This window comes from Crinia signifera, chromosome 9, assembly GCF_055691185.1.
Source record: "Crinia signifera chromosome 9, ASM5569118v1, whole genome shotgun sequence".
Lineage (NCBI taxonomy): Eukaryota > Metazoa > Chordata > Amphibia > Anura > Myobatrachidae > Crinia > Crinia signifera.
In genome coordinates this window covers 111,725,523-111,751,453 of record NC_139225.1, presented here as the reverse complement: position 1 = coordinate 111,751,453, position 25,931 = coordinate 111,725,523, and the positions used below count along the sequence as shown (strand labels likewise).

The following is a 25,931-nucleotide window of genomic DNA, read 5'->3' as shown; positions in this document are numbered from 1 at the left end:
GTGAATTGCGTGAGGGGGGCATGAATCGCGGGAGGTGGGGTCCCCGAATGTGTGAATTAGGGGGCGGTCGCAAATCGCGAGAAGTGCCGAGGGGGCCTGCAAATCGCGGGAGGGGGGCGCTACGGGGGGTTCCGTGAATCGCGGGAGGGGGCGGCGCGAATTGCGGGAGGGGGGTCGCAAATCACAGTAGGGGGGGGGGCCGTGAATCGCGGGAGGGGGGTTTGCGGGGGGCCCTTTTAATGCCGGGAGGGGGGGTCGCAGGGGTCCCGCGAATCGCGGGAGGGGAGGATGCAGGGGTCCTGCGAATCGCGGGAGGGGGCTCGCGGGAGGGAGGGGTCGCTGGGGTCCCGCGATTTGCGGGAGGGTCGCGGGGGTCCCGCGTTTCGCGGGAGGGGGTGGTCGTGGGGGTCCAGCGAATCGCGGGAGGGGGTGGTCGGGTCTGGGACGGATATTAGACAGCACTTACATCGACAGCCATTACATCGACACCATTAGTTCGACAGCTCAATAGGTCGACATGGTTTTAGGTCGACATACCATTAGGTCGACATGTCATTATGTCGACAGCTCCTTAGGTCGACAGCTCATTAGGTTGACATGTTTTTAGGTCGACACTGCCATTAGGTCGAGAGTCTATGTCGACAGTCAAAAGGTCGACATGGGTTTTTTCACTGTTTTTTTGGCCGAAATGTCGACACAGTCGACATGGACACAGTTTGAAGTGTATCGCAGCCGCTCGCTATGCTTCGGGCATGGTGCCTCGCTGCGCTCGGCACACTATTTTATTCTCCCACCACGCCCTAGTGGATAGTAGGGCATGAAATACCGCCTGTCGGCACATGTCGGCTCGATAAACAGTGAAAAAACCCATGTCGACCTTTTGACTGTCGACATAGACACTGTCGACCTAATGGCAGTGTCGACCTAAAAACATGTCGACCTAATGAGCTGTCGACCTAATGAGCTGTCGACATAATGACATGTCGACCTAATGGTATGTCGACCTAAAACCATGTCGACCTATTGAGCTGTCGAACTAATGGTGTCGATGTAATGGCTGTCGATGTAAGTGCTGTCTAACAATAGTCCGGATACCGGGGTGGTCGCGGGGGTCCCGCGAATCGCGGGAGGGGGGTCGCGGGGGTCCCGCGAATCGCGGGAGGGGGGGGTTCGCGGGGGTCCCGCGAATCACGGGAGGGGGGGGTCGCGGGGGTCCCGCGACTCGCGGGAGGGTGGAAAGCGGGGGTCCCGCGAATCGCGGGAGGGGGGGTGCGGGGTCCCACGAATGGCGGGAGGAGGGGTCACGGGGGTTCCGCAAATCGCGGGAGGGGGGGGCGCTGGGGTCCCGCGATTCGCGGGAGGGGGGGTCGCGGGGGGTCCCGCGAATCGCGGGAGGGGGGGTCGCGGGGGTCCTGGCAGAGGGTAGGGATGTGCAGGAGTAATGGTGGCTGTGGAGTAATGGTGGATGGTGGGCGTGTACTGTAGCCCTGGCTGGGCGGGGGGAGGTGATGTCAAGGGGGTGGAACGTCAGACACATGAAAGTGAAACTGTTCTACACAGGAACGTTCTCCACAGGGGTTGAGTGACAGATCTGGCTAAATATATAAGAGATGCCTATTTGAGCATTGACAATTGCAATAATTAATGGGCACCCAAAACGGGATGCGGTCAATTTGCCGGCGGTCGGGATCCCGGCGTTCAGAATCCCGACACTGGAATCCCGAAACTTTCTCCCTCCGTGGGTGTCCACGACACCCATAGAGGGAGAATAAAATAGCATGCCGAGCGTAGCGAGGCACCGGGCACGCTGCATGGCGAGCGCAGCGAGCCCGCAAGGGGGGGCGATCCACGTCCCCCCCATGTCGGGATTTCGGCGGTCGGGATTCCAGTGTCGGGATTCCGACCGCCGGGATCCCGACCGCCGTGATTACGTATCGGATCCCCCAAAACAATTGAATTGCTCCTTCATGTGCCCATTGATGTCTATGCTTAAAACAACTGAATTCCCCCCACAGCTTCTAGTCACCATACGTATATTGCTGTTTAAAGGATGTTAGAAGGTGTGGAACCCGGAGGTGCACCTCACGCCTGCTAACTGGTAGGCCTCATTGGCACCTCACCTAATATCACCCATTCATCTAAGTGCATGTAACAGGTGCATGCACCCTCTGTTTGCCACTGCTCTGTTAAGCGTCCCTGGGTCGGCTATGTAACATTGCATCAACATTTATCTCGAATGATCCCCCCGGCCTCTTTAAGAAAAAAAAAAAAAGTTTTCCATCTAAGTTTAATTTAAATTTGTTTAAATAAAACAGGTCTTGCTTAAGTTGTAATATTGCAACGGGAAAAGAAAGCTTGCAGCCAGGCGCATTAATTAAACATGCAGATGTGCTCTAGCAACACTTCTCTTGGTATTTGCCATGTAAGAGTATAAAAAGCTCTGAACTTATGACCCATAGAATGATTGTAATCTTTTCTCATGAAAAAAGCATTAGAGATCCTGCACACTCAAAATGTGGCCAGTCTGCAGTGTTACACAGAGCGCACCAGAGACTTGCACAGCCGGATATTTATACAAAACATATGTCTTAAAGCACAATGTAAAACGCAAAGTAAAGCCAGACGGATTATAAAGGCATCCAGCACAAGTCTGAGACCTTTAACAAAAACAAGCAAGCTTATTGGGCAGGTTAGTAGTAGCTCTGCGGCTCCTGTTAAAGCGAACAAACAAGAATCAGAACAGCCATTGGCTGGCTCAGCACCAATGGAGTGGAAATATAACTTATCATAAAGCTCAATAGCGGGTGAAACGCGTCATGAATTAGGAGGACCCGTTATTCAACTCCCCCTGGATATTCCGAGATTGGGATAATTTAAGCACCTTGACCAGCAAACAGGTACGGAGTGGAGTCCCGCTGCTTCAGTGGAGTTCCGATGCTTTGTCAGCTGTGGTTTACAGCGAAATAGCTAAGTACATTGCTGTCAGCTGAGGCCCATATGGGAGATTAAACATCAAGTGAAGCCCCCGTCTCTCTTTCGGCCACATTATACAGCTCACAACACGGCACTAATCTGATGGCAGCAGCACTTTTCAGGAAAATGTAACCAGTGTGACCAGTAACTTACTACTAGGGGCTGGTGGCTAAAGATGGAGATGAGTATGTGGATAAGGATGGCCGCTGAGTGTTTGAGTATGGGAGAGCTGTGAGTGAAATGTGAAGAGAAGAGGGCTTTGACAATAGGACTATCACATTGTGATATGTGTGAATAGATTTGTTATTAAATTTATCCATTTCAATACATTTATAATGTTTTCATATTGTATATGTTATATAAATGTGTTTCCACCAAATTTAAACGCAGAAATATATATATGTTGAACTTCCAAGAATTATATTTTAACAACTTAACAACTTATTCATGCAAGAGACTCTGTACGAACAAGATTCTTCCGAGTACTAAATTGTATCATTAAAAAGGTTACATGTATATTTGGTGCGGTTTTTGTTTATTTTTGTTTTTATGGAGGACGCCCAATGGAGCTCCATTAAAAATGGTCACCCCTATGTGCACTGCACCCAGCATAAACTACCCTTAAACACACGGCACCCCATACCACTCCACATAGTGCCCCCTATATACAGGGGACCACCTCATTTATATACTACTCCCACCATATACCGCATACTCTGCTCTGAATTTACTATGCTCTAGGTTACCAGGTTACTAGCCATCCCGGGACTTGGCAACAATTAGCAACAGTAACCAAGAAACAGATGCAGGAGCCGCCAGACAGTCCCACAGCGCTCACAGCTTGGGCCTCGGCACCATGTGTGACTACTTTCCAGTGAAGCTGGGTCATGATGGTGAAGCACCGATGGTGAGGAGTATCGATGGCAGATAGGAGTTATGATGGCAGAACACTGATGAGGCAGGAGTATCGAACTATGGACCTCCAGCTGTTGCAAAACTACTTATCCCATAGTTTTAGCATTCCCTAATAGCAAAATTATAGCAAAGCATGATGGGACTTGTAGTTCCACAACACCTGGAGGACCATAGTTTGGACATGCCTCCTGTAGCCTAACCTTAAGTGTTTCCATCCACCGTCTGAGTCTAACACTCCATCTACTGTAGCCTAACTCTAACCCCCCCATCCGGAGCCTAACTCTAACCCCCCCCCCCCCCCCCATCCAGAGCCTAACTCTAAAACCCCCCCCCCCATCCGGAGCCTAACTCTAACCCCCCCCCCCCATCCAGAGCCTAACTCTAACCCTTATACTTAATTTCTCAAGTTATCTGCATTTTTTTAACCCACCCGTCTACATCCCATGTTTATCATGCGATTAAAAAAAACCACATTTCAAAAACCAATCTAAATCCATGCCTACCTATTAACTAGGGTGACCAATCCCGGGATCGGGATCAGTGGGATCCCAGGATTTGGCCCCCAAAACACTGGGATTTTGGGATTAGACTGCGCATGCGGGGCAGAGTCTGAGCACACGCTCAGATGCTGTCTGGCTTCCCCCGAACCTGCACCGGCCACACAGCCATTGTCATGGACGTGCTGGCTGCATCATTAGCTTGTGTCCTGTGCTCCTGCCTGGCTACCAGAGACCTCACCCACCTGGCTCCAGACAGCATCACCATGCCCAGCAACCCACCTTGCTCCCGGCAGCATCAGCCCGCCCACTTATGAACCCGGCTCCCGGCCACACCTGTCCTGCACATGTAAGTAAACATGCAGGGCATTTTTTTTTTGTTTTTTTAGGGAAGCCAATCCTGGCATACTGGGAATCCCTGGATTGAGTATTTTTCAACCCTGAATCCCAGGATTGAAAAAAATGTCCCAGGTTTGATTTCCCTACTAGCAACCTTCAGGACTGTATATTTGAAGTCAGAGAAGTCGCCATGCCTTGCATGACCGTGTTGCATTGGCCGGTACTGTGCATTACGCAATGTTTTACTACAAGTAGCCCTTTGTTTTGCAGCACGCAATGGAGCTGCCGGCCTTTAATGCCCGCAGCATTCTAAAACTAGTACTATAATCATACACCACTTGTTTATGTCCAAGGGTCCCACACTGAGCACCACGCATTCAATAAACTGACTTTCTTTATCATCTGGAAATCTGCCTCCGACTCAGTACAAATCTTGAGAAACATGGCACTACCCCAAGCCCCCCACATATTAGGACTACCACCTTAATATCGGGACAGTCCACTTGACATCTCTGGAAATCGGGTTGCTTGGAATTTATGCTAAAACTTAGCTAAATGCTGAGCCTATGTCAATTTACAATTTGTACACATAATTGGGTGACCAAATTGGGCCAAAGGACCAGGTCACAGGGGGCCCTGATGGTGCAGTGGGAAGTTATTAGTATTCTGGAGTCACGTGTTTTGTGATTTTGAAGCCACTGCCCGCTATCACCAGCCATATTGCAGAATATGTGTAAACATTATTGCTACTGATAAAGTTTTATGGCAGTACAATATCCCTTTAACCCTTTGATTGGCAACATTGCTGTGTGAGATCCTCAAAATATTTTCTAAAAATGGCAGCAACACTCACAGCGACTGCTCTTTTTTTTTTGGGTGCAATATTTAACTAAACTGCGATTAATTGACTTGGCGGTATTTGTAATTATTTATTCTAAAAGAACATTGGCTGTGAGCGACGCTGGCATTTCTAGAGGATATTTTGAGGATCCCTCACAGCAACATTGGCACTCAAAGGGTTAATAACTATACATCAATCTATATCAAGAGGGTTGGTGAATTAAAACTTGGACGCAAGCACCTCCATTCAAACTGGCAAATATTAGTCTGACCATAACTATCAGAGACATATGATGGGTAGAACAACTACACAATTGTCCCAAACTTTGCTGTTTTCAAAGATTGCTACAGGTAACAAACCAACCCCGGATATAATAAGGAATCAGCATCACAAAGTCTATTTCATTGTAGACGCTGCTGCTAAGGATGAAACATATGCCCTTGAGTGGGCTGCCTTTCCTGCCCCAGGCCTTGCTGTGAAATCTGTGGAACACAGGAGGGGAAATCTCTGGGGAGCCCATTTAGGAAATGATAGAAACCCAAAAGTGACATGCTCGTGTATTTATACAAACGATACTGCAAGCACTGACTGTATTAACCCAGCGCATCCCTTTTCCACTTGACCTAAGAAGTCAGCAAGACTCTGACATGTGTCTCCAGAGTCCCGCTTCATGAGTTATGTATTTTTGATGGAGTTTATTGTCACAATAACAAAGTCATAATTTTATCTCCTGAGTGTACATGGCCTACAGCAAGGGTTCCTCTCCTGTGGACTAAAATAGTTCATCTCTGCTGGCAATCTATACCCAGCGATGGGAATATAAGGATGGACCTCTGACACGTTAATAACCTCCTTCTACAAACATCTCATTGACAAAACCAACCAAGCGAACCAAAGCCATTAGCAGCCTTCATGCTGAATATATATATATATGTATTTAACACTACAATTTCCTCCCCTAATTTCATTTTCTAGTCATTATTTTGAGACCTCCAATTATTATTATTATTTTATTCGGTACTTGTTTCCTAGCACGGCCACAATCGCGGGCATCGCGGGTAATTTTTAATGGTCTACGATGCGACCGTCGCGATGCCCGCGATTTCCCATTGAAAAAGTCAAAATCGCGTCGGTCGCATCGTATGCGGCCAAAAAAAGCATAAGATGGTACCGACGCGATGTCCGCGATTTCCTATAGGGAACAATGTAAAATGCCTCAATTTAACCAAATCAACATAGGGAACAATGTTAAATGGGCCAGAGAACCCCAAAAACCCCCCTGACCAGTGAAATGGCCCCACAAAAATAGTTAACGCCACCCCACGATCAACGCCAACCCGAAGCGTGGCGAGCGGCGGCGGTACGCGTCCTCCGACCTTTTCATACCTTTTCTATCCACGTCGCCGTGGAGTTGAGAATAGATTAGTGTGGCGAGCGCAGCTCGCCACCGAGCCCAAAGCGCTTCGGGCTCGGTGGCTCGCTGCGCTCGCCACACTAATCTATTCTCAACTCCACGCCGACGTGGATAGTGGGGGTATGAAAAGGTCGAAGGATGCGTACTGCCGCCCCTAGCAGGCTCGCCACGCTTCGGGTTGACGTTGATCGTGGGGTGGCGTTAACTATTTTTGGGGGGCCATTTCACTGGTCAGGGGGGTTTTGGGGGTTCTCTGGCCCATTTAACATTGTTCCCTATGTTGATTTGGTTAAATTGAGGCATTTTACATTGTTCCCTATGGGAAATCGCGGGCATCGCGTCGGTCGCATCGCATGCGATTTTTTAGCCCGTATGCGATGCGACCACGCGATTTTTTTACCTGCGATGCCCCAGATCAAGATTGTTGTGGCCGTGCTAGGAAACAAGTACCTTTTATTCAAATCCAACCGTCGCCGAAGCCTTGGATCAATCCGCTTAGGGTGTTTTCTCAGATCACGTAACAGGGTGATATTCATGCTGTACACATTACAAACCAGAAATCGTCTTACAAATTCCAGACACGTGCAAAGCCGTTATCTACTGCTGTGACTGCCACTATTTACATACACTCATTTAAATATTGTTTTACAACCGCACAGTCTCCGTGAGCTTAGCTATAATGCCAGGTAACTTATCATATAGCGATAGCCATAAGTCAAGTGGGAGCCAATTGATTTTCAAGTGTTTACTCTTATCACCTTAGAAACATATTCCGTTATAAAATTGTCCACCAGATTTAAATTAGTCTCTGAGAGAAAGGGATATATATTTAAAAAGTGTTACTAGAGAGTACTATGGATTTAATTAGTGCTTTCGCCAAAATAATGTAATTAAAAGCTGTTCCAACAATACCAGAAGTTTAAACTCTTCTAAATGATTTTATTAAAGTTTGATACAAGTGTACACGTCACTTAGAGCCAGATGTACTAAGCTTGAGCCAATCAGCTCCTACCTGTCATTTTTCAAAAACAGTTTGTAACATGGCAGGTAGGAGCTGATAGGCTGATTGTTAATCACTCTCCATTATATCACTTTTCGAAGCTTAATACATCTGGCCCTTGGGGGGGGGGGGGGTGTTTCTCACTCTCCCAGAAAATGTCAAAGTGACAGACACCCCCTCACCTTGCGTACAGCCAGTGGCGTAAGTTCATCCCAGTTGCCCGGAGGCAAGATGAAAATTGGTGCACCCCCCACACACACAACGTTATTCAAAATATAAATAGTCTTTTATGAAATATATATTATATACTGTAGAGAGAGAGAGAGAGAGAGAGAGAAACACATATATTTTTAGAACTCAGCCACAGAAGCGATTTTGATGGCTTTCAATTAATGGATTTAAACTGGCAGTGGTGGAGAGGTGCCCCGTTGAGAGCCCGGCGGCAGATGACTCCATTGCCTCCCAGAGTTCTGCCTCTGCGTACAGCCAGCAATTAAAAAAGTAGCAGGATTTTAATGCAGGACAGCATTCCGCATGTGCGCATTTTTGGAGCGAGGGGGAAATCGGCGTATACGGCCACTAAAACAGCGAGACTCACAGCTAAATGCAGCGGGCTCCCTGCATTAGCCATGAGCCTCGCTGTTTGGGGGAACACTCGCCGTCCCCTGACAGCGAGGATTCCCCCAGAATGTTGAATAGGGTGAGCGGCCAGCACGGGGGTTAAACAGCAAGGATCGCTTGTTTTCTGTGATCCCCACCATTTAACCCCCCTCGCCAGCCGCATTGAATACGGACCTTAATGTTAGAAAGCATTAAAACATGGTTGATCAAGCTTTCTAATAAAAAAAATAAAAAAAATTCATATATGGCAATGAGCATTTAATCCCACATGGCAAGGAGCATTTAATCCCACATGGCAAGGAGCATGGAAGCCCACATGGCAAGGAGCATGGAAGCCCACATGGCAAGGAGCATGGAAGCCCACATGGCAATGAGCATGTAATCCCACATGGCAATGAGTATGGAACCCCTAGCAATGAGCATGGAACCCCTGGCAACAAGCATGTACTTATGTAGAATAATTTGTAATAGGTATTACTGTGTTATAATACATAATGGATATTATGGTGTGTGGCTTAACGTGTAATGAGAATTATGGTGCATATATAGTGCAGCATATTCCATTGCACTTTACAATTGAAAACAATTGAAAACAACAGTGATTAAACAAACTGGGTAGACACAAATCGACATGGAGTTAGGAGGGCCCTGCTCGCAAGTTTACAATATACAGTTGTGAATTTTAGCTTAATCCGTGTGAAATTATGTGAGTTTTGGCTCATTCCGTGTGGCATTATGTGAATTTTGGAACAAACCATGTGGCATTATGTAAACTTTGGCTCAATCCGTTTGGCATCATGTGAAAGGGGCAAGTGTAAGGGGCAAGTATAATGGGGTCTACTATTTTGTTCCATAATGTGTAGAAGGGGTATGTGGTGTGGTGCACTACACTCAAGGCCACACCCCCTTTTGAGTGACCACACCCCCGACTGTCGGGACTGCTTCCGGCACCCCTAGAAAATTGAGTGACCCTCCCAGATGGGCTACCAAGTATTCCTCAGCCAGTGGCACCCTAGATTCTACTGCTTCAAAGAGAGAAGTGCACCTGCAAGGAGGGTGAATATGGACCCCCTTTCCTTAAACTGCCTATGCTCCTGCCTAAAGCTCCCTCCAGTATCATATGTGAGGCACTAGATGGAGTAAAGAACCTGGAGTCTCTATAGGACTAGTCATTAGGCCCACTCAACCTTGTTCCATGGGTGGTAGCACCGATTGCTCTTGATTTCATGCACCATTTGATATCCACAATATAGATACCTGATCCTGTCTGCCCAAAATGTTTTGCAGACTCAATGAAGCTTTAAAACAAAATCTAGACATTAAACTGGCACTTATTGGGGATTATGTTTCAGGTGCCCGAGGCCTAATCCGCAAAAAGCAGCTCTCAGAGCCACAGTAACACATGGAATCTGGAACTTGTCCCGGATTTCATGTGTTATTGGATGATAATGGGTAATTTTTGGGCCAGAAAACATGGGCTATAATTGGATAGTCTATGAACGACTATTCAGTTAAAACTATGATAATTTAAAATTACCGTAATAGAATACTATACTCCCTGTCATAAAATGAGGAATATTATTCTAATGCTGGGGTAGCCAACCCTAGTCCTCGAGAGCTACCAACAGTGCATGTTTTGCAGGTCTCCTCACAGAATCACAAGTGAGCTAATTAGCTCCATCTGTGTATCTTTTAAAATGTGTCAGTGATTAATGAGTGCAGCTGTGCAGCTAGGTTGTCTGGAAAATGTGAACTGTTGGTAGCTCTCGTAGGCTAGGGTTGGCTACCACTGTTCTAATGAGTGAACCTTTATTTTTAACTTTAAATATTAACTTATACAAATGTTTTTATTTGGGGGGGGGGCACCAAAGTAATGGGAGCCCATCAGAGCAACTCAATTGCTGCTTTGCTCTATAAACACCACCATAGTTGGGGTTTAACCATGACTAGCAGCTAATCCCATCTAGCACTTCCTGGCTATGGTTAGTAGGTGAGAAGAAATATCACCCTCGCAGCTACCGGGCATCTAAAGAAGCAACAATTGAATTGCTTCATTTTGTGGTAGCGTTGTGGAAAGATACCTGTATTACCCATATAAAGGTCCTTATTTTGGTTGACTCGCAAGACTGGTCGGCGACCATCGAATGATTTCTTCAGTACTTGCAGATCTGAGACACCTCTATGGTGTCTCTATCTTCGTGCGCCCTGTGCAAGGACAGGGCAGGCAGCTGGCATCTGCATCATCGGGGAATTACCATGGGAATGCCCATGAAATGCTGGGCGTTCCCATAAGCAAATTACCTGGCCCGCCTCCCCACGCCCCTCTGCGCCCCTCGCCCGTACTTCTGTGTGTGAGCGCTGTGGGTGCTCACACACAGCGGCTGCACATGCACATAAAAACCTTTGTACATGCGCAGTCACGATCAAACGTCCCCTGTGCAAATGCGCTGGGCAACAATTGAATTAGAATAACCCCCAAAGTCTGCAGAATAAGAAAAGATGGTACTTGTTTCCTAGCACGGCGCCACCGATTTTAGTTGTATGCAATCGGGTTGCAAAAATCGGGTCAATCGCATCGCATGCAACCAAATTGCATGTGATGCGATTGACCCGACAGACCCGATTTTTTACATTGGAACTAATGTTAAATGGTCCCTGAGACCCTATTTTACATTGGCCCCAATGTTAAATGCCCCCTAGACCCCAGTTTTCATTGTATGCCCCCATTGTTAACGCCACGATCAACTTGAACCCGAAACGTGGCGAGCGCAGCGAGCCCGCGAGGGGCGGCGGTACGCGTCCTCCGACCTTTTCATACCCCCACTTTCCACGTCTGCGTGGAGTTGATTTTATATAGTGTAGCGAGCCACCGAGCCCGAAGCGTGGTGAGCGCAGCGAGGGGATGCGCATTACGCGCCCGCTCGCCACGCTTCAGGCTCGGTGGCTCGCTGCGCTCGCCACACTATATAAGATCAACTCCAAGCCGTTATAATGGCATGCGATGGACCAGATTTTTACATTGTCAGGAAAGCTTTTAAAAAGCCCGAAATCGGGTCAGTTGGGTCCCATCGCATACCTTAAGCTAAGGTATGCGATGGGACCCGACAGGCGCCGTGCTAGGAAACAAGTACCGAAAAGATACTTAGGGGCATGCTGGGCAACTATACCAAGAAGTGGCCAATAGAGCCGTTCAATTGGTTGAAAACCCTTTAGTATTCATGCTTAGAAAAAAAAGCCCCAGGTTTAACCTTACAGAGCAGCAAAACCCACCTACAGCAGAGGAGTGCCCAAATCATGGAATTTTCACACTTTTCTTCTGGCACCAGAGGAAAAGAACTGTCTCCCCGATAACTAGCAGGCAACCAATTGCTCCATTTTGCACCCCCCAGTGGGGGGGGGGGACACGACAATTGAATTGCCCCCTTAGAATTACATGTAACATGCCGAAAAATAAGACATTTATTTCATTATATAGTTGGTAAGAATGTCAAATGGAATTTTACCAGGGAAAAGCCATTAAAACCTGAGACTGTCACTGGAAATAAGGCACAGTTGGCACTGCAGATGAAGCAATGTAGTGATACGGAGTGATTTGCTGTTTCATCAGTTACAGTAAACCGGTGCCAATTTTAGATATCTAATTATCTTACAAGAAAACCAATACAAACACATGGACAATGTTAATGGCAACAGAACATAAGCATACAAGTCTGGTATTACTACTGGAAGCTAATAATGTATAATGTGATGTGGAACTAAATATTTAAACTGCTTCCCAACAGCTAATAGTCCGCTGTATATTGTGATGCCAGGTTCTACTGTATTCTGCCAGGATTAAATAAACCATCAGCTGAAAATGTACTATACAGCCCTTTCTATTGTATCGCCACAAGAACTAACCTCTGATTCCAACACTATGTTCAGGAATCATACAGTTTGGTACCCAGGTATATAGTTCTATAAACAAATCACACAATAATATTGTGGTCTTACATACTGAGCTGCCATGGAAACTCATTGCTGTCATAATGATGTCACTGTCAGGAATCGCGGCGCACATCTGCACCCGCGTCCCTTACTTCCGTACTGGTGCCGCCTGCGATGCAAGTCCCTGTCAGTGCTGTACCCAGTTTTTCTCCATGGCAATCCCCTGGGGCCGAGTCGGTGTCCCACGCTGCATGGGCGCCGTCATGACACTTTGTTCCTCTGACCTGTGCACTTGATCATGTGATCAAGGTGTGTACAGGTACTTCCTGGAGTTAATTGATGCTGCGACTGACAGCCAATCACAGACAGGCAGGGGACATATACTGTAGGTCAGGCCTCAGGTATTTCCACTTTGCCTTGAACAACTTGTCTCAGCGCCCCCCCAAAGTCAGCAATCTAGGCTTCAGATTCCCTGTGTTAGTACACCTGTGTTCTGCTGCTGCTGCTGCTGCTGCTGCTACTGCTACTGCAAAACTGCTCCCTAATTAACCTTTCATCTGCCAGACTATCTTCCAGCTATTACCATCTATAACTTCCAATAGAGATCACTATTGGCTCCCAAACATCTACCATCTTCGACTCACAAGTAGACACAGCCCACAACTCCCAGGCCGTTACTATTCCAGCTCCCAGGCCGACACCTTTGACAGTTTCCAAGGCAAAGAGTATAAATAAACACTATAGTACTCAAGTTCACCTGCACTTATCCAACACTACTCATTCCTCAGCGATTTGCAAACTCTGACAGAGGCACGCGACCTGTCCAACCAATTGCAGCGAAGTCCAAACCTCCTTGCAGGGGTCCCTGGTGAAAACCATTGGTGGGGTTAAACTCCTGTGCTCAGAGTCATGTCAACTCCCCCACCTAGCTGTGTCTTCAGTGCCCAGTGCTCTATGAACTGTCATTATCTCAAGCGTCCTGTGTTCCAGTACCCAGAACCCTCCACTGGATCACTGCTGCCACAGCCGGGGGCACCTGATACCCGAGCCCTGACAGTCACTGGGATAGCCTACTTGAGGGGCTGGTCCAATGAAGAGTCAGATTATGACCTGATTACAGGGCGATTATCGGAGGGCTCATGTGCCAGCCCTCCGTGTAGCCAAAGCCAGCAATTGCAAAAACTTGCAGCCCTGCGATCAGATCTGAATCGGGCCCTTAGTAGGTAGCAGATCCAAAGCTAATTGTAATCCATATTACAGGTGATCTAATATTGCAGACTAATATGGCAGGAGAAGCCCGGACCCTCTCCCATCTGCACTTGTGCCATGCCTCTCCACCCTTACATATAAAGCAAAAAAAGTTATTTTAAAATTGTAAACAAAAAAATCTGAAACAAATAAAAACTACTGCAACACAACTCAGCTGATCCAATCAAAACATGTATTAACATCTGTGTTGCAAAGACGAATGTTATAGGGCCCGGGGTGTCACACACTCATACACAGTAGATATTGAGAAGTGGTGGTATGGAATATGTAAGCAAGTGGAATTTTATAGTATTACAATGGAAGCAGTAGGATCAGTAGCAGTATAGCAAAACACAACCCTGTTTCCACCACTGATCATGCAGAAATGTCACACAGCATATAGACATAGTTGCCTACCCTCCTGCATTCTGCAGGAGACTCCCTGAAATAGCAGCGATCTCCCTCTCTCCCTCATTAGTCTAGCAATCTCCCTCATTTCACCTAGCACACATTACACTGTTATATATTTTGGTAAAAAAGGAATGAGAGACAGATACATTTACATTGAATCATCAGCACCATTTCCCAGCACTTTTAGTATAGTATCTCTAACTGCTTTGGGGCTCATCTACATTTGTATATAAGTCATTTTAAAAGATTCCTCTAATGGACCCCATACATCAGCAACCACAATTTATGGATTTCCAGATACAGGGATTTTTTGGCCAGATAAATGGATTTTACAATCTATCTGACTTTGCCCACACATTACAGATTTATTTCAGTGATCGGCAGATTTTTCCTAAAGATTGCATCTTCATATCTGGAAATTGCCCAATCGATTGCTGTTCATAATGTAAATAGATGAAGAAGACGAATTGGGAATGCCCACACATATAAAAAAGATCTTCAGATAATACCAGATTATTAAACATGTTTAAAAACCTGATTAAGCAATCGATTGGCGATTTTGATTGGGATTGCCAGAAGGGGGAGCCCACACATCTAAAATTAATTGTGGCAATCATCTCCATATCTGAAAATTGTCACAATTAATTGCTGATGTATGGGGCCCTTAAGATGTAGCAGTACACTAGGTGCCACATTCACAATCTCTTTTCACAGTCTCTCCATATATGGAACTAGACACACCCTTTGGGCGGAGAATGACATGCCCCCTCAGTGGGGCTGTCTGCAAAATTCTATTTCAAACTGTAATCTCCCTGAAACTAGTTTTTAAAAGTAGGCAAGTATGCATATAGAAACCAGTAATACGTCTATTCTCACCTTGGGCCCTGTCATCAGAAATCTACACTTACTCTGCGTTTGCGAGCAGGGGGGAAAATAATTTGAAAAAAGTGATATTCCCAGTGCGTGCGCTGCGAGCGCATTCGCAGCCATGCAAAGGGCTGGGCGGGTTCAACGGGACACATTTACCTGATCGCTGGGCTCCAAATACTCGCAGCCCGGAGAGTCTGAATCAGGCCCCTTGTTCGTTTCCTGTGTAGATGTGGCTCATCATCCAGGGGAAACAAATGTTTTCACATTAGAACAAGCGAGCAGTGTTGTTCTAGGGCTCTGTAGTTATGCCAGACCGTGACTAAAGAGCACATGTTTGATATTGCTGTACCAAAGGGACCAGCAGATTAAACTATGAAGTTAAATTCTTTCTATGCACAAAGTTCGCTAAATTATCTATGGCTACCAATCACGGAAAACCATATTTTTCCTGCTTCAACTTGGTAAGGTCATGGAGGGGCACGATACCACCCATCATTCCACTGCTCAGAGATAATGACCACATACAGTATATATTACAAGGTCCATACACAGTATACTGTATATTGTAGGAGTATTGTAAGCATATGGCTTTCATGATGTATATCGAGTAGCAAAAATGTTGATGTTCTGACCATGGCACAGTCCTCCAAGGAGAGGGTGCATAGCACAGTCACCCAGAGAGAGGGTGCATGGCAGTCACCCATGGAGAGGGTGCATGGCACAGTCAGCTGGGGAGAGGGTGCATGGCACAGTCATCCGAAGAGAGGGTGTATGGCACAGTCCTCTGGAAATAGGGTGCGTGGAACACTCCCCCGGGGAGATGGTGCGTGGCTAGGCTTCTGGAATGAAGGTGCATGGCACAGTCACCCGGGGAGAGGGTGCATGGCACAGTCACCCAGGAAGAGGGTGCATGGCACAGTCCTCCAAGGAGAGGGTGCATGGCACAGTCCTCCAAGGAGAGGGTGCATGGCACAGTTCCCCGGGCACAGGTTGCATGGCACAATTCTAGCATCACTCTGTTTGTAATTAGTTTAGATTTCAAAATAATAAATGAAATATACTTTTGTAGTATTCAAAACTGTGAACCCTCAGAGCATTAATGAAAGAAATGGAGTTCTGTGGAATGTCAGTCTTGCTACTATGTACGAGGCTTATGGTAATATAGTGCGGTCAGTGAGATAGAATATATTATATATATATAAACATAATGGGCCAGATTCTCTAAGCTTCAAAAGTGATAAAATGGAGAGTGATAAACAGCCAGCCAATCAGCTCCTACCTGCCATGTCACAGACTGTGTTTGAAAAATGTCAGGCAGGAGCTGATTGGCTGGCTGTTTATCACTCTCCATTTTATCACTTTTGAAGCTTAGAGAATCTGGCCCAATGTCTTTGCTTCTCTCAGAAGTATCATAAAAATGATGTTATTTATATCTGGGGAGAACACAAAGTGACTCTGCAGGAACTTCAGCAAATGATCCTCACAATCTCTGGGAAAGAACTACAGCATTCCCTGCCAAACTCTGGTAATTCAGCAGCAGGTGAGGAGCCACATGTCTCCTATGTAAGGTTTCAATTGCAATACAAATTCAAGCATGGCAGCGAAAAGTAAAGTTAGGGAAAGGTGGAGGCGCTTACCTGACACAGGTGATTCCGGGACCCATCTCACTCCGGGCTGCAGAGTATGGAAACTGGCCCGGACCTCCTTACAACTGAGCTGCCCTTTCGCTGCTGCCATAGAAACCCATGCCATGAGCACAGCCATACGGAGAACCAAGCCTGCCATGTGTCCAGCCTCAGCCTGCACCACTCTGCCCACTTAGATGCTGCTTACAAGGCAATGCATGCCAGGGCACCTGGCTGGAACAGTTGCAGGAGGATGCCCAGGTCCAAGGCAGTAGCAGCAGGGATAGTGGTCTTGTCAGCATGGGACACTTGTATGCAGCGTGAGGGGGAGAGGAAGGCTGTATACCCAGCTACTCTCCTGCTGCCTTAGGTAGAATGAGCTTCGGCTCTGGGATGCTCTTCTAATGGGTAATACCGGTGCTCGCCTTTGTAATGTACTGTACATGCGCCATCTAGTGGCAGATGTGGAGTACTGCAAGACGCCAGCATGCCTTCTACCGCGTTCAACATTTATTTTTTTAGCATCGTTACAGTGTGTTACAACTGCTGTTGCACACAGGTAAGTAACTTGGTCGTGGTCCAGCAATGATGCGGCTCTTTATTACAGGTAATTTACGCTGAGTGTGTGTGTGTATATATATATATATATATATATATATATATATATATATATATATATATATATATATATGTGTATGTATTCGTCAAGTTATTTGTAAGATACTATTGTTGTTGTTTGTTTTAATCATTATTTTTTTGTTTTGAGATACATCTACATTAGGTTACAATATAACTCTCCCAGGTGAATGCACTTATTTGGTGGCTAAATATTTGGTTGCTTTAAAGATTCAGACATGATTCAAAGCTTGTTTTTTGTACATATTTATTATTCTGACACATACACACACTCACTGAGACACCCATGTGAGCACTCAGGTGTGGATCTGTTACATCATCCTCTATAGTGCAGTAAGTAGTTTCCCATCTTACTATAAAATAATGATCATTTGGGGGTTTTTTATGGTTTACTTGCACTTGCTATTGCAAGGGGTCGGGATGGCTGCATGTTGGCTTGTTGTGTAAACTCAGTCTATGGGCCAGATGCACTAAGCTTCTAAAGTGATACAATTAATATGCTCGGGTCTGGAGGCTCTGGACTTGAATGTGCTTCAACCCAGGAGCAATATGCTGACATGTTGATCATCACCACCAACCCCAACACCATCATCATCACATGCTGTATGTGCCAAGTCAAATGCATCTACATCACACCCATTAATGCAACTGAAGTCCTTCAGCGGCTCTACCCTACCCCTGCCAGGACATTGCATTGTAATGGTGCTGGCTTTTCCCCCTCTCCCCACCAGTAAGCATTGCGCACTGGTTTTTGTGGGAGACAGGAGGCGAATGGGACCGCTACGCTGGACAGGACCACGTCTTTAAAAAAACAAGTCACATGCTGCCAGGTGGCCTCACAGGTGTATTGGCCTACCGGGAAACTTCCCTGTAGTGATAAATTGTGTCTTGTGGGAGTGACCTCGGGCGTGTCAGGGAAAGTGGCTGTACTCTCAGATGCACAGTCACTTCCGCAGATGCCAGGTTCAGATGGAAACACTACACCTGATAGGAACAAATGCCAGTAGTGCACTGTCTAGAACGTCTGGCGGTGCTACAGAGTCCTGGGTGCAGAAAGTGGGCTCCTCAGGGATTGCACAGTTATACACATGTGTCAGTACACAGTGGGAAGGTAACTTAAGGTTTACATGGTATTTCATTGCTCCAAGGGACTTGCGAACGTAGTTTGCTATTTACTCAGCTTTCCAGCTTGGCATGTGTGAGGGGGAAAGTGTGAGCTGTGTGGGGCAATGAGGAGTGAGGAGAGCATTGTGAGCTATGGAGGGGCTATGTAAGATATGAAGGGAACTGGAGAAAGCTATGAAATTGGTAATGAGAAGGTTATGGGGATATGTGGATAGTGGTGAGAGTAAGAGACATATAATGGAGTTTATTTTGGAGAGGGGAGGGGGACTGTGCCATAGGGATGTTCTGCCCCCTAAACCTACCTCTGCATTTACTGTATTGGGTATGCATTGGGTACTGTTAATTTGTTGCCTCTTTGGTATGCTCGATGAATCCACCGCCCATGTGTTATCTGATTCAGTACACGTATGTGCATGGAGGCACATACATTAGTGCAGATAGGGTCTCATTTACCCTGCATGGCAAACTCAGAACATGTGCGATTACGTTTGCCTCCACATTTGCATGAAGGCATTCATCTAGTGCAGTGGTTCCCAACCTTTTTTGTCTCCCGTACCCCTTGACTAGGCTTTTCATTTATGAGTACCCCCTCGTGTCAAGCCACACGTGAAATTGTTTAGGGGGCGTGGCCTAAAAAGGGGCGTGGCCTCATTTGAAGGATGTGGCTTAACAGGGGCAAGTCACTCCCCCATTTTCACTGTGATGGTATGTGCCATGTCTTCAGATTAATTTAAGAACATGCTGATCATTCTGGTACCAAATATAAAACATAGCGTTAATACTGGCAATGACGAGAAAAAAAAAAAAGTGCAACCACTTGACCACAATATAAGCTCAGCCCATTCTGCGGACAGCATATAAAATAACAGAACACTGTCAAATCTCTATTACTGAAGCAACAGACATTCCAAGGGATCATGTTAGACTTCCAATAGTGCCAGATACACATATGCCCCCAAAAGTGCCAGATACACATATGCTCCAATGGTGCCACGTATGCCCCCACAGTGCCAGAAACAGGAATGCCACCATGGTGCCAGGTATGACCCCATGGTACAGGGTATGCGCCCACAGTGCCAACAATGCCCCTACAGTGCCAGCAACAAGTATGCCCCCATAGTGCCAGCAACAAGTATGCCCCACAGTGCCAGCAATGCCCCAGAGTGCCAGCAACAAGTATACCCCCACAGTGCCAGCAATGCCCCCCACAGTGCCAGCAATATGGTATGCCCCCACAGTGCCAGCAATATGGTATGCCCCCACAGTGCCAGCAATGCCCCCCACAGTGCCAGCAATAAATATGCCCCCACAGTGCCAGCAATATGGTATGCCCCCACAGAGCCAGATATGCCCCCCACAGTGCCAGCAATATGGTATGCCGCCAGCAATATGGTATGCCCCCACAGTGCCAGCAATGCCCCCACAGTGCAAGCAATAAATATGCCCCCACAGTGCCAGCAATGCCCCCCACAGTGTTTCCCAGCAGCAGCACACTCACCATTGATGCTGCTGCCGGGGAGAGGACAGTCCAGTGTCCCCCTGCAGTCACTGACATGTAGCTGCCCGCCGCCGCTGCCTTCTCCTTTTAGGGAAGGAGAGTACAGCACACTGCGCATCTCTTCTTCCCTTCACTGTGACTGGGCTGCCCGCCAATCAAAGTTCGCGGGCCGGCTCCTGATTGGCTGCCGGCCTGCAAGCTCTGATTGGCTGACAGGCGGCCCAGTCACAGGGAAGTACGGTGAGGGGTAGGAGAGATGCGCAATGCACTCTCCTCCCCTCAGGCTCAGAAGCCGGCGCCGCATACCCCCAGCAACCCGTCTGAGTCTGCCATCCGTCCTTCCAGCCGCGGCGGCGTGACCCGGCGTCCTGCGCATGTGCCGGGTCACTCAGCCGCCATTAGCGGCGACTAGTTTGCGAACCCCCTGCAAGACCAGCACGTACCCCCGGTGGTACGCGTACCACGGGTTGGGAACCACTGATCTAGTGCTTTAGTGCCAACTATGTGCCACCGCAAATACAAATGGCCGCTGATAAAAGGTACTAGCCACCTATAGATTGCTAATTGTGAAGTTGGCAGGCACATATCCTGCATGGCTGTGTTGCCAGCCATTCATTGCTGGAATAGAGATTTCCTCTCCCACCCATGGTCATGGGGTTTCTAGAACCACAGGTCCCATTTTTGAATGTGAAAGTGCCTCCCTATGGTTCCTGCTGGCACCTGGGGGTCTTCATCTAAAGGCCAATGTTCAGTACCTCGGCTCATGGGGTGACTCGAGCCCTCGCTCTTACCAACAGCATATAAATAATACCTAAGGCATTTATTATAGAGGCAGATTCACATTTTTATAGCCATTAATTGTCTGTAAGAAATGTGTGTGTGTTTTATCATTTGTTTTAAAACACAATGTCAGGTCCACTGTAATAAGAGTACAATAGAAAACACTGGGATGGCGGGAGAACCTCATCAGGAAAACCTATTCTCTGCAAACTACTAAGAATCTCAATAACACGTGCCAGTTGGAAATCCCTAATTAGCTGTTTGAATCCGCAATCTACTGTATCTTCTATAAACTAGCATGTGATGGTCCCTTTTACCCCGCACTGTATGCTGGCATTAATAAGTGAGTGGGAGATAGCACATTGCTTACATCTACAGGAAAACAAATCAGCGGTATCTTCTTGTATGATTATTCCATCAGAAATCAGTGCTCTCACTTTCCTCCTATGTGTCAGTACTGTATATGCATATCATGAAGTTAAATCATTCCTATAATAAGCTTTAAAAGCATAGTCCCTTATTTCCTGTGCAGGGTACCAGACCAGCCAAATCTATTATTCGTGCCCGAGGTGCAGAGAATACGGGAAGAATGACAGGGGGACCTCTGCTGCAGGGCATGTCACAGCAAGCAGAGGTGATGATAGCAATGTAACCATCAGGAGGCACCAAGGACGAAAAGGTTTTCTAGGAAATAAGAAAAATATATATTTTATGTATAATAGTATAAAGCAATTACTTTATCCACCTATGATTCCTATTTCTCAGCCTAAAATACACAGTGTGTAGATAAGAAGAGGAGAGAAAAGTATGTATAGAATATTATTTATTATTATTTATGAAGTTTCTTATATAGCGCATACATATTCCGCAGCGCTTTACAGAGTATAGTTGAACATTCACATCAGTCCCTGCCCCAGTGAACCTTACAATCTATATTCCCTTACCACATATACACGCACACAGACATTCTAGTGTTTATTTGTTGGGAGCCAATTAGCCTACCAGTATAATTTTGGATAGTGGGAAGAAACCAGAGTACCTGGAGGAAACCCATGCAGGCACTGGGAGAATATACAAACTCTGCACAGCAGTTGTTGCACGCCGCCATCGGGGTGCCGGGGATCCTGGGCGGTCGGCGGATGTCAGTCAGCGCCGGAGCTCGAGGTACGTTGCCGGGCAACGTCCCAAGCCTCTTTCTGACGTCGGGCATCGGGGCGTCCCCGAACTTCCGCCCGGCGGCTCCCGGCGTCACTGGCTGATGTCAGCCAGGCGGCGTGAGTTTTGAATAAAGAGCCGGCGTCTGCTGGGCACAGACGCAGGTTATAGCTTTCTGCAAGCTGGTCACGGCCCCTGGCTTGAGCATCTGTGCCCAGTCCCCGGACTTGATCCTGTCCCAGTCCTGGCATCAGTTTCTAGCTTTTGGGTGGTGTGTCATCACGCAGTCATCAGCTTCCGTGCCCGGTCCAGTCCCACTGGTTATTCCCATCTTGGGTCACGTAAGTGCTCCTGTGGAGCCTGGTTATTTTCTATTCATTCTTCTGGAGAGCTGCCAAGGTCTTTTAGTTATTAGGCTGTTCAGCCTGTTGTTTAGTTTTTTGGGGTTCAGGACTGCGCCCCGCCGTGGGCCTAGCCCATTTCCCCCTCTGGTAGTTACCAGTTTTTTTATGTTCGATTCCTTTTGCCTGTCCTTTCTATTCATTTAATAGGGCCTCCCGTTCAGTCCTGGTTTTGTTTTGGGGATTCGCCTCTAACCCTTGTCTCCTATTTGTGTGGAGATTCCCCGTACTCTGTCTCTTGTGCTTGCGACTGGGTCGTATTCCCGTCATTGGCCAGGTGCCGGCAGATAGGGGCATCTTTGTCAGGCCCGTTAGTTAGATCATCCTCTTGAGTTACCCCTGACGATCGCTCACCTTTTGTCCATCCATAAGACCTGCCTGCATCAAGGTCGGAAAGGGCCTAGCTCGCTCCTTCGGACGTGGCGGCCACAAGTGAAGCCTAGTTCCAGCAGAGGTTTGTCATCTGCCCGGGGTACTCAATAGAGTCAGTATAGGGTTCGCTGTGGCCATTCTAACCAGCGGTCCCGGCTACGGCCTCCTGTAGTTTCCCCCAGCACCAGTGGTGCAAGTACAATTTTTTTCTTGGTGGTACTGATAGCCTCCACCAAAAATGGGCGTGGCTATGTGTCATGAGGGGGTGTGGTCACACAAAGCTAGAGGAGTGACTAAATGACAATAGTGGCGTGGCATCAGGAGACGGGGAATGAGAAACTGGGAATGACTGGGGGTGGGTTGGCTCTTGCTTGGGGGAGTGACGGGCAGCTTGTGCTTACAATTGTGGAGCTTGCTCTTCATGCTGTCAGCGCCGCTGATGCCTGTCAGTGTGACAGGCTAAATCAGCAGTAGCCGGTAGCTGCATACAGCACCAATCATAACGCTGGGTGGGCTGTGGATGCATTATATTTAGACTTAAAATAAAAATAGAATTGACAGTGGCTCAGGGGGTAAGTGGTACTGCGTACCTGCAACATATTTCTTACAGGTACTCCGTACCACGCCGTACCCCCTTACTTGCAACACTGCCCAGCACCCAGGCGGCAACCATAAAGTTAGGGCCATGGTGGGAACTGAACCCATGACCTCAGTGCTGTGAGGCAGTAATGCTAATCCATACTGCCCCAAATATAGAAGTGTTATACTGATAAACCACAGTTATTGTGATGCTCTACAGCAGGGATGGGGAACCTTCGGCCCTCCAGCTGTTGTTGAACTACACATCCCAGCATGCCCTGCAACAGTTGTAGCATGGCCACATAGAAAAACTGTAAGAAGGCATGCTGGGATGTCTAGTTCCACAACAGCTGGATTGCCGAAGGTTCCCCATCCCTGCTCTTGTGCAAAATTGTAATGAAAAAGTATATAGAAAATAAAATCAATTCACCAAGACTTAATGTGTGTATGTACATTGCACGTGTGTACCAGCGGCTCTCATTGTACTATTTAATCCGTATATATATATATATATATATATATATATATATATATATATAATCCCAGTGAGAGCGCGGCACTCCAAATAAACCATATGGCGGTGGGTAGAAGATAAGCACTTTAATAAGCAACGTTTCGATGCTACGCAGGCATCGTCATCAGGCTATATCATATAGCCTGATGACGATGCCTGCGTAGCATCGAAACGTTGCTTATTAAAGTGCTTATCTTCTACCCACCGCCATATGGTTTATTTGGAGTTCCGCGCTCTCACTGGGATTCTACATTTACACTTAGTGCGGGCACCCAGCAAGCAAAGCAAGAAGGAGTCCGTGCCGGGCAATACCTTGCTATATATATATATATATATATATATATATATATATATATATATATTTCTCATTAGAACCACTACTCTTCATCAAAATAGTGCAAGCTAGTGTGTGCTTGCTTTTAGGGGCCTGATTCAGATCTGTTCGCTAGGCTGCATTCCCATGGGGAACACCTAGTGTTTTTATACACTATGGACACTTTCAACCAATTGGAATGACCTATCATTTAGAACTGTCCGTGTGTGGGCATGATAACGATGCAATGTGCGTACCCGCTGGTCATTCATCTTGACTGCTAATCCTTTCAGCGTGCAGAAAGATAACAACCGGTCTTGCAGGATTTGGCACCCATCGTTCCATGTGTAGTCATGATGAATGATGTGGCTATGATGTGTTAATGATGTGCAGTCATTAAATGACCCATCAAATCCCCTGATCCTTTACACGTAACATGTGTGCATGATGTTGTTTGCAAGGAGTGTTCTGGATTTTAAAGGAATTGGATTGTTCACAACATTGTGCTGTGTGTGGGTACCTGAAGTATACATACATTTCCATGATATACATACAGCCCTAATAAATAGTTATTGCAAGTATGAATTCTGCTGATATATGGCATCACGGTGTAATGGTTAGCATTACTGCCTCACAGCGCTGGGTTTCCTCCGGGTACTCCGGTTTCCACCCACACTCCAAAACTATACTGGTAGGTCAATTGGTTTCCAACAAAAAATGAAAGAATGTCTGTGTCTGTGTGTACATGTGGTAGGGGATATAGATTGTAAGCTCCACTGGGGCAGGGACTGATGTGAGTGTTCAACTATATTCTGTAAAGTGCTACGGAATATGTGTGCGCTATATCTAAACAGCAGCAGTGAATCAATAAAGTAGGTTTCACTTATCATTAGCATGTGTCAAGGTTACTGGGTAGTCTAATGTTTGAAACAAGAGGTTAAAAAGACACAATCTACTATGTTAGCTACATATCGCGTTTCCACAAAACCAGCGCATTAACTGAGGTTAAGTGCATGAAATTGGATGTTATCCTATGTGACACTGGACTACCTCCCATTACACATCATAAACATCATTCAAAAAAAAAAAATTCAACTTCTTCCTCATGTGGATATATTCTAATTTCCTATTGGGGTTATGTCTTCTTAACTGTAAGAATGGGTAAATCTATACAGAGGTTGCTCATGAGATTCAGGTCTCCCGATAAACTTTTTATTTTCTGCGTCCCTACTGGGACTCTTGGCAAGAATGCAGCACTACAGGCAATATACTAAACAGTGGTTGTCTCACACTAACGGGTTGTGGCTTTTTTCTGGCGATTTTCAAATCACCAGATTTACTAAAGACAAAATATAGATATGGGGACCAGACAAATGACTATTTATATTCCAAGTTTAGTCATGATGGTGAAATCCATAATGCCTACATCACAATTTCTTTTTTATTTTAATAAAAAAATGTTTTATGCCTTTGACTGAAAAGAGTGTTTCTAGCTGGACAGGGAATATCCATTCGCAGGCTGCGAGGGAACACCCACGTCATTCATTGGTCGCCGACCATCGAATGATGTGGAACATGCACGCATATAAAAGTGACTCTCAAGTCACTTAGATATGCGTGTAGACTCGGGAGGAAGTGGGCGAGCAGATGACATCCAGTGAATGGCCGGGCGTTCCCATGTGCATGACTATCCACCGCCGCCCCATGCCCCCCCCCGGCCTCAGCCTTGGGTGCGTGCACCTGGCGAACAGTCTGAAATGACCTTGCACATATGCCCACCATTGGTCCCCATGCAAATGTTCTGGTCCATGCGAATGGACCAAAATAACCCCCATAGTCACACATATACAGAGTTGCGCACTTGGGGCCCAATTCAG

General features: G+C 46.7%; 1 protein-coding gene across 1 annotated transcript in view; it reads right to left on the bottom strand.

Annotated features, from left to right (window-relative positions):
- Window positions 1-17,071, bottom strand: part of GPC3 (glypican 3) — a 495,953-nt gene extending 478,882 nt beyond the window's left edge. The window contains exon 1 of the mRNA XM_083159530.1: window positions 16,694-17,071. Coding sequence (XP_083015656.1) covers window positions 16,694-16,841 — 148 coding nt within the window. The 5' untranslated portion in view covers window positions 16,842-17,071. The remainder of the gene's footprint in view (window positions 1-16,693) is intronic.
- Between the last annotated feature and the right edge of the window lie 8,860 nt (window positions 17,072-25,931).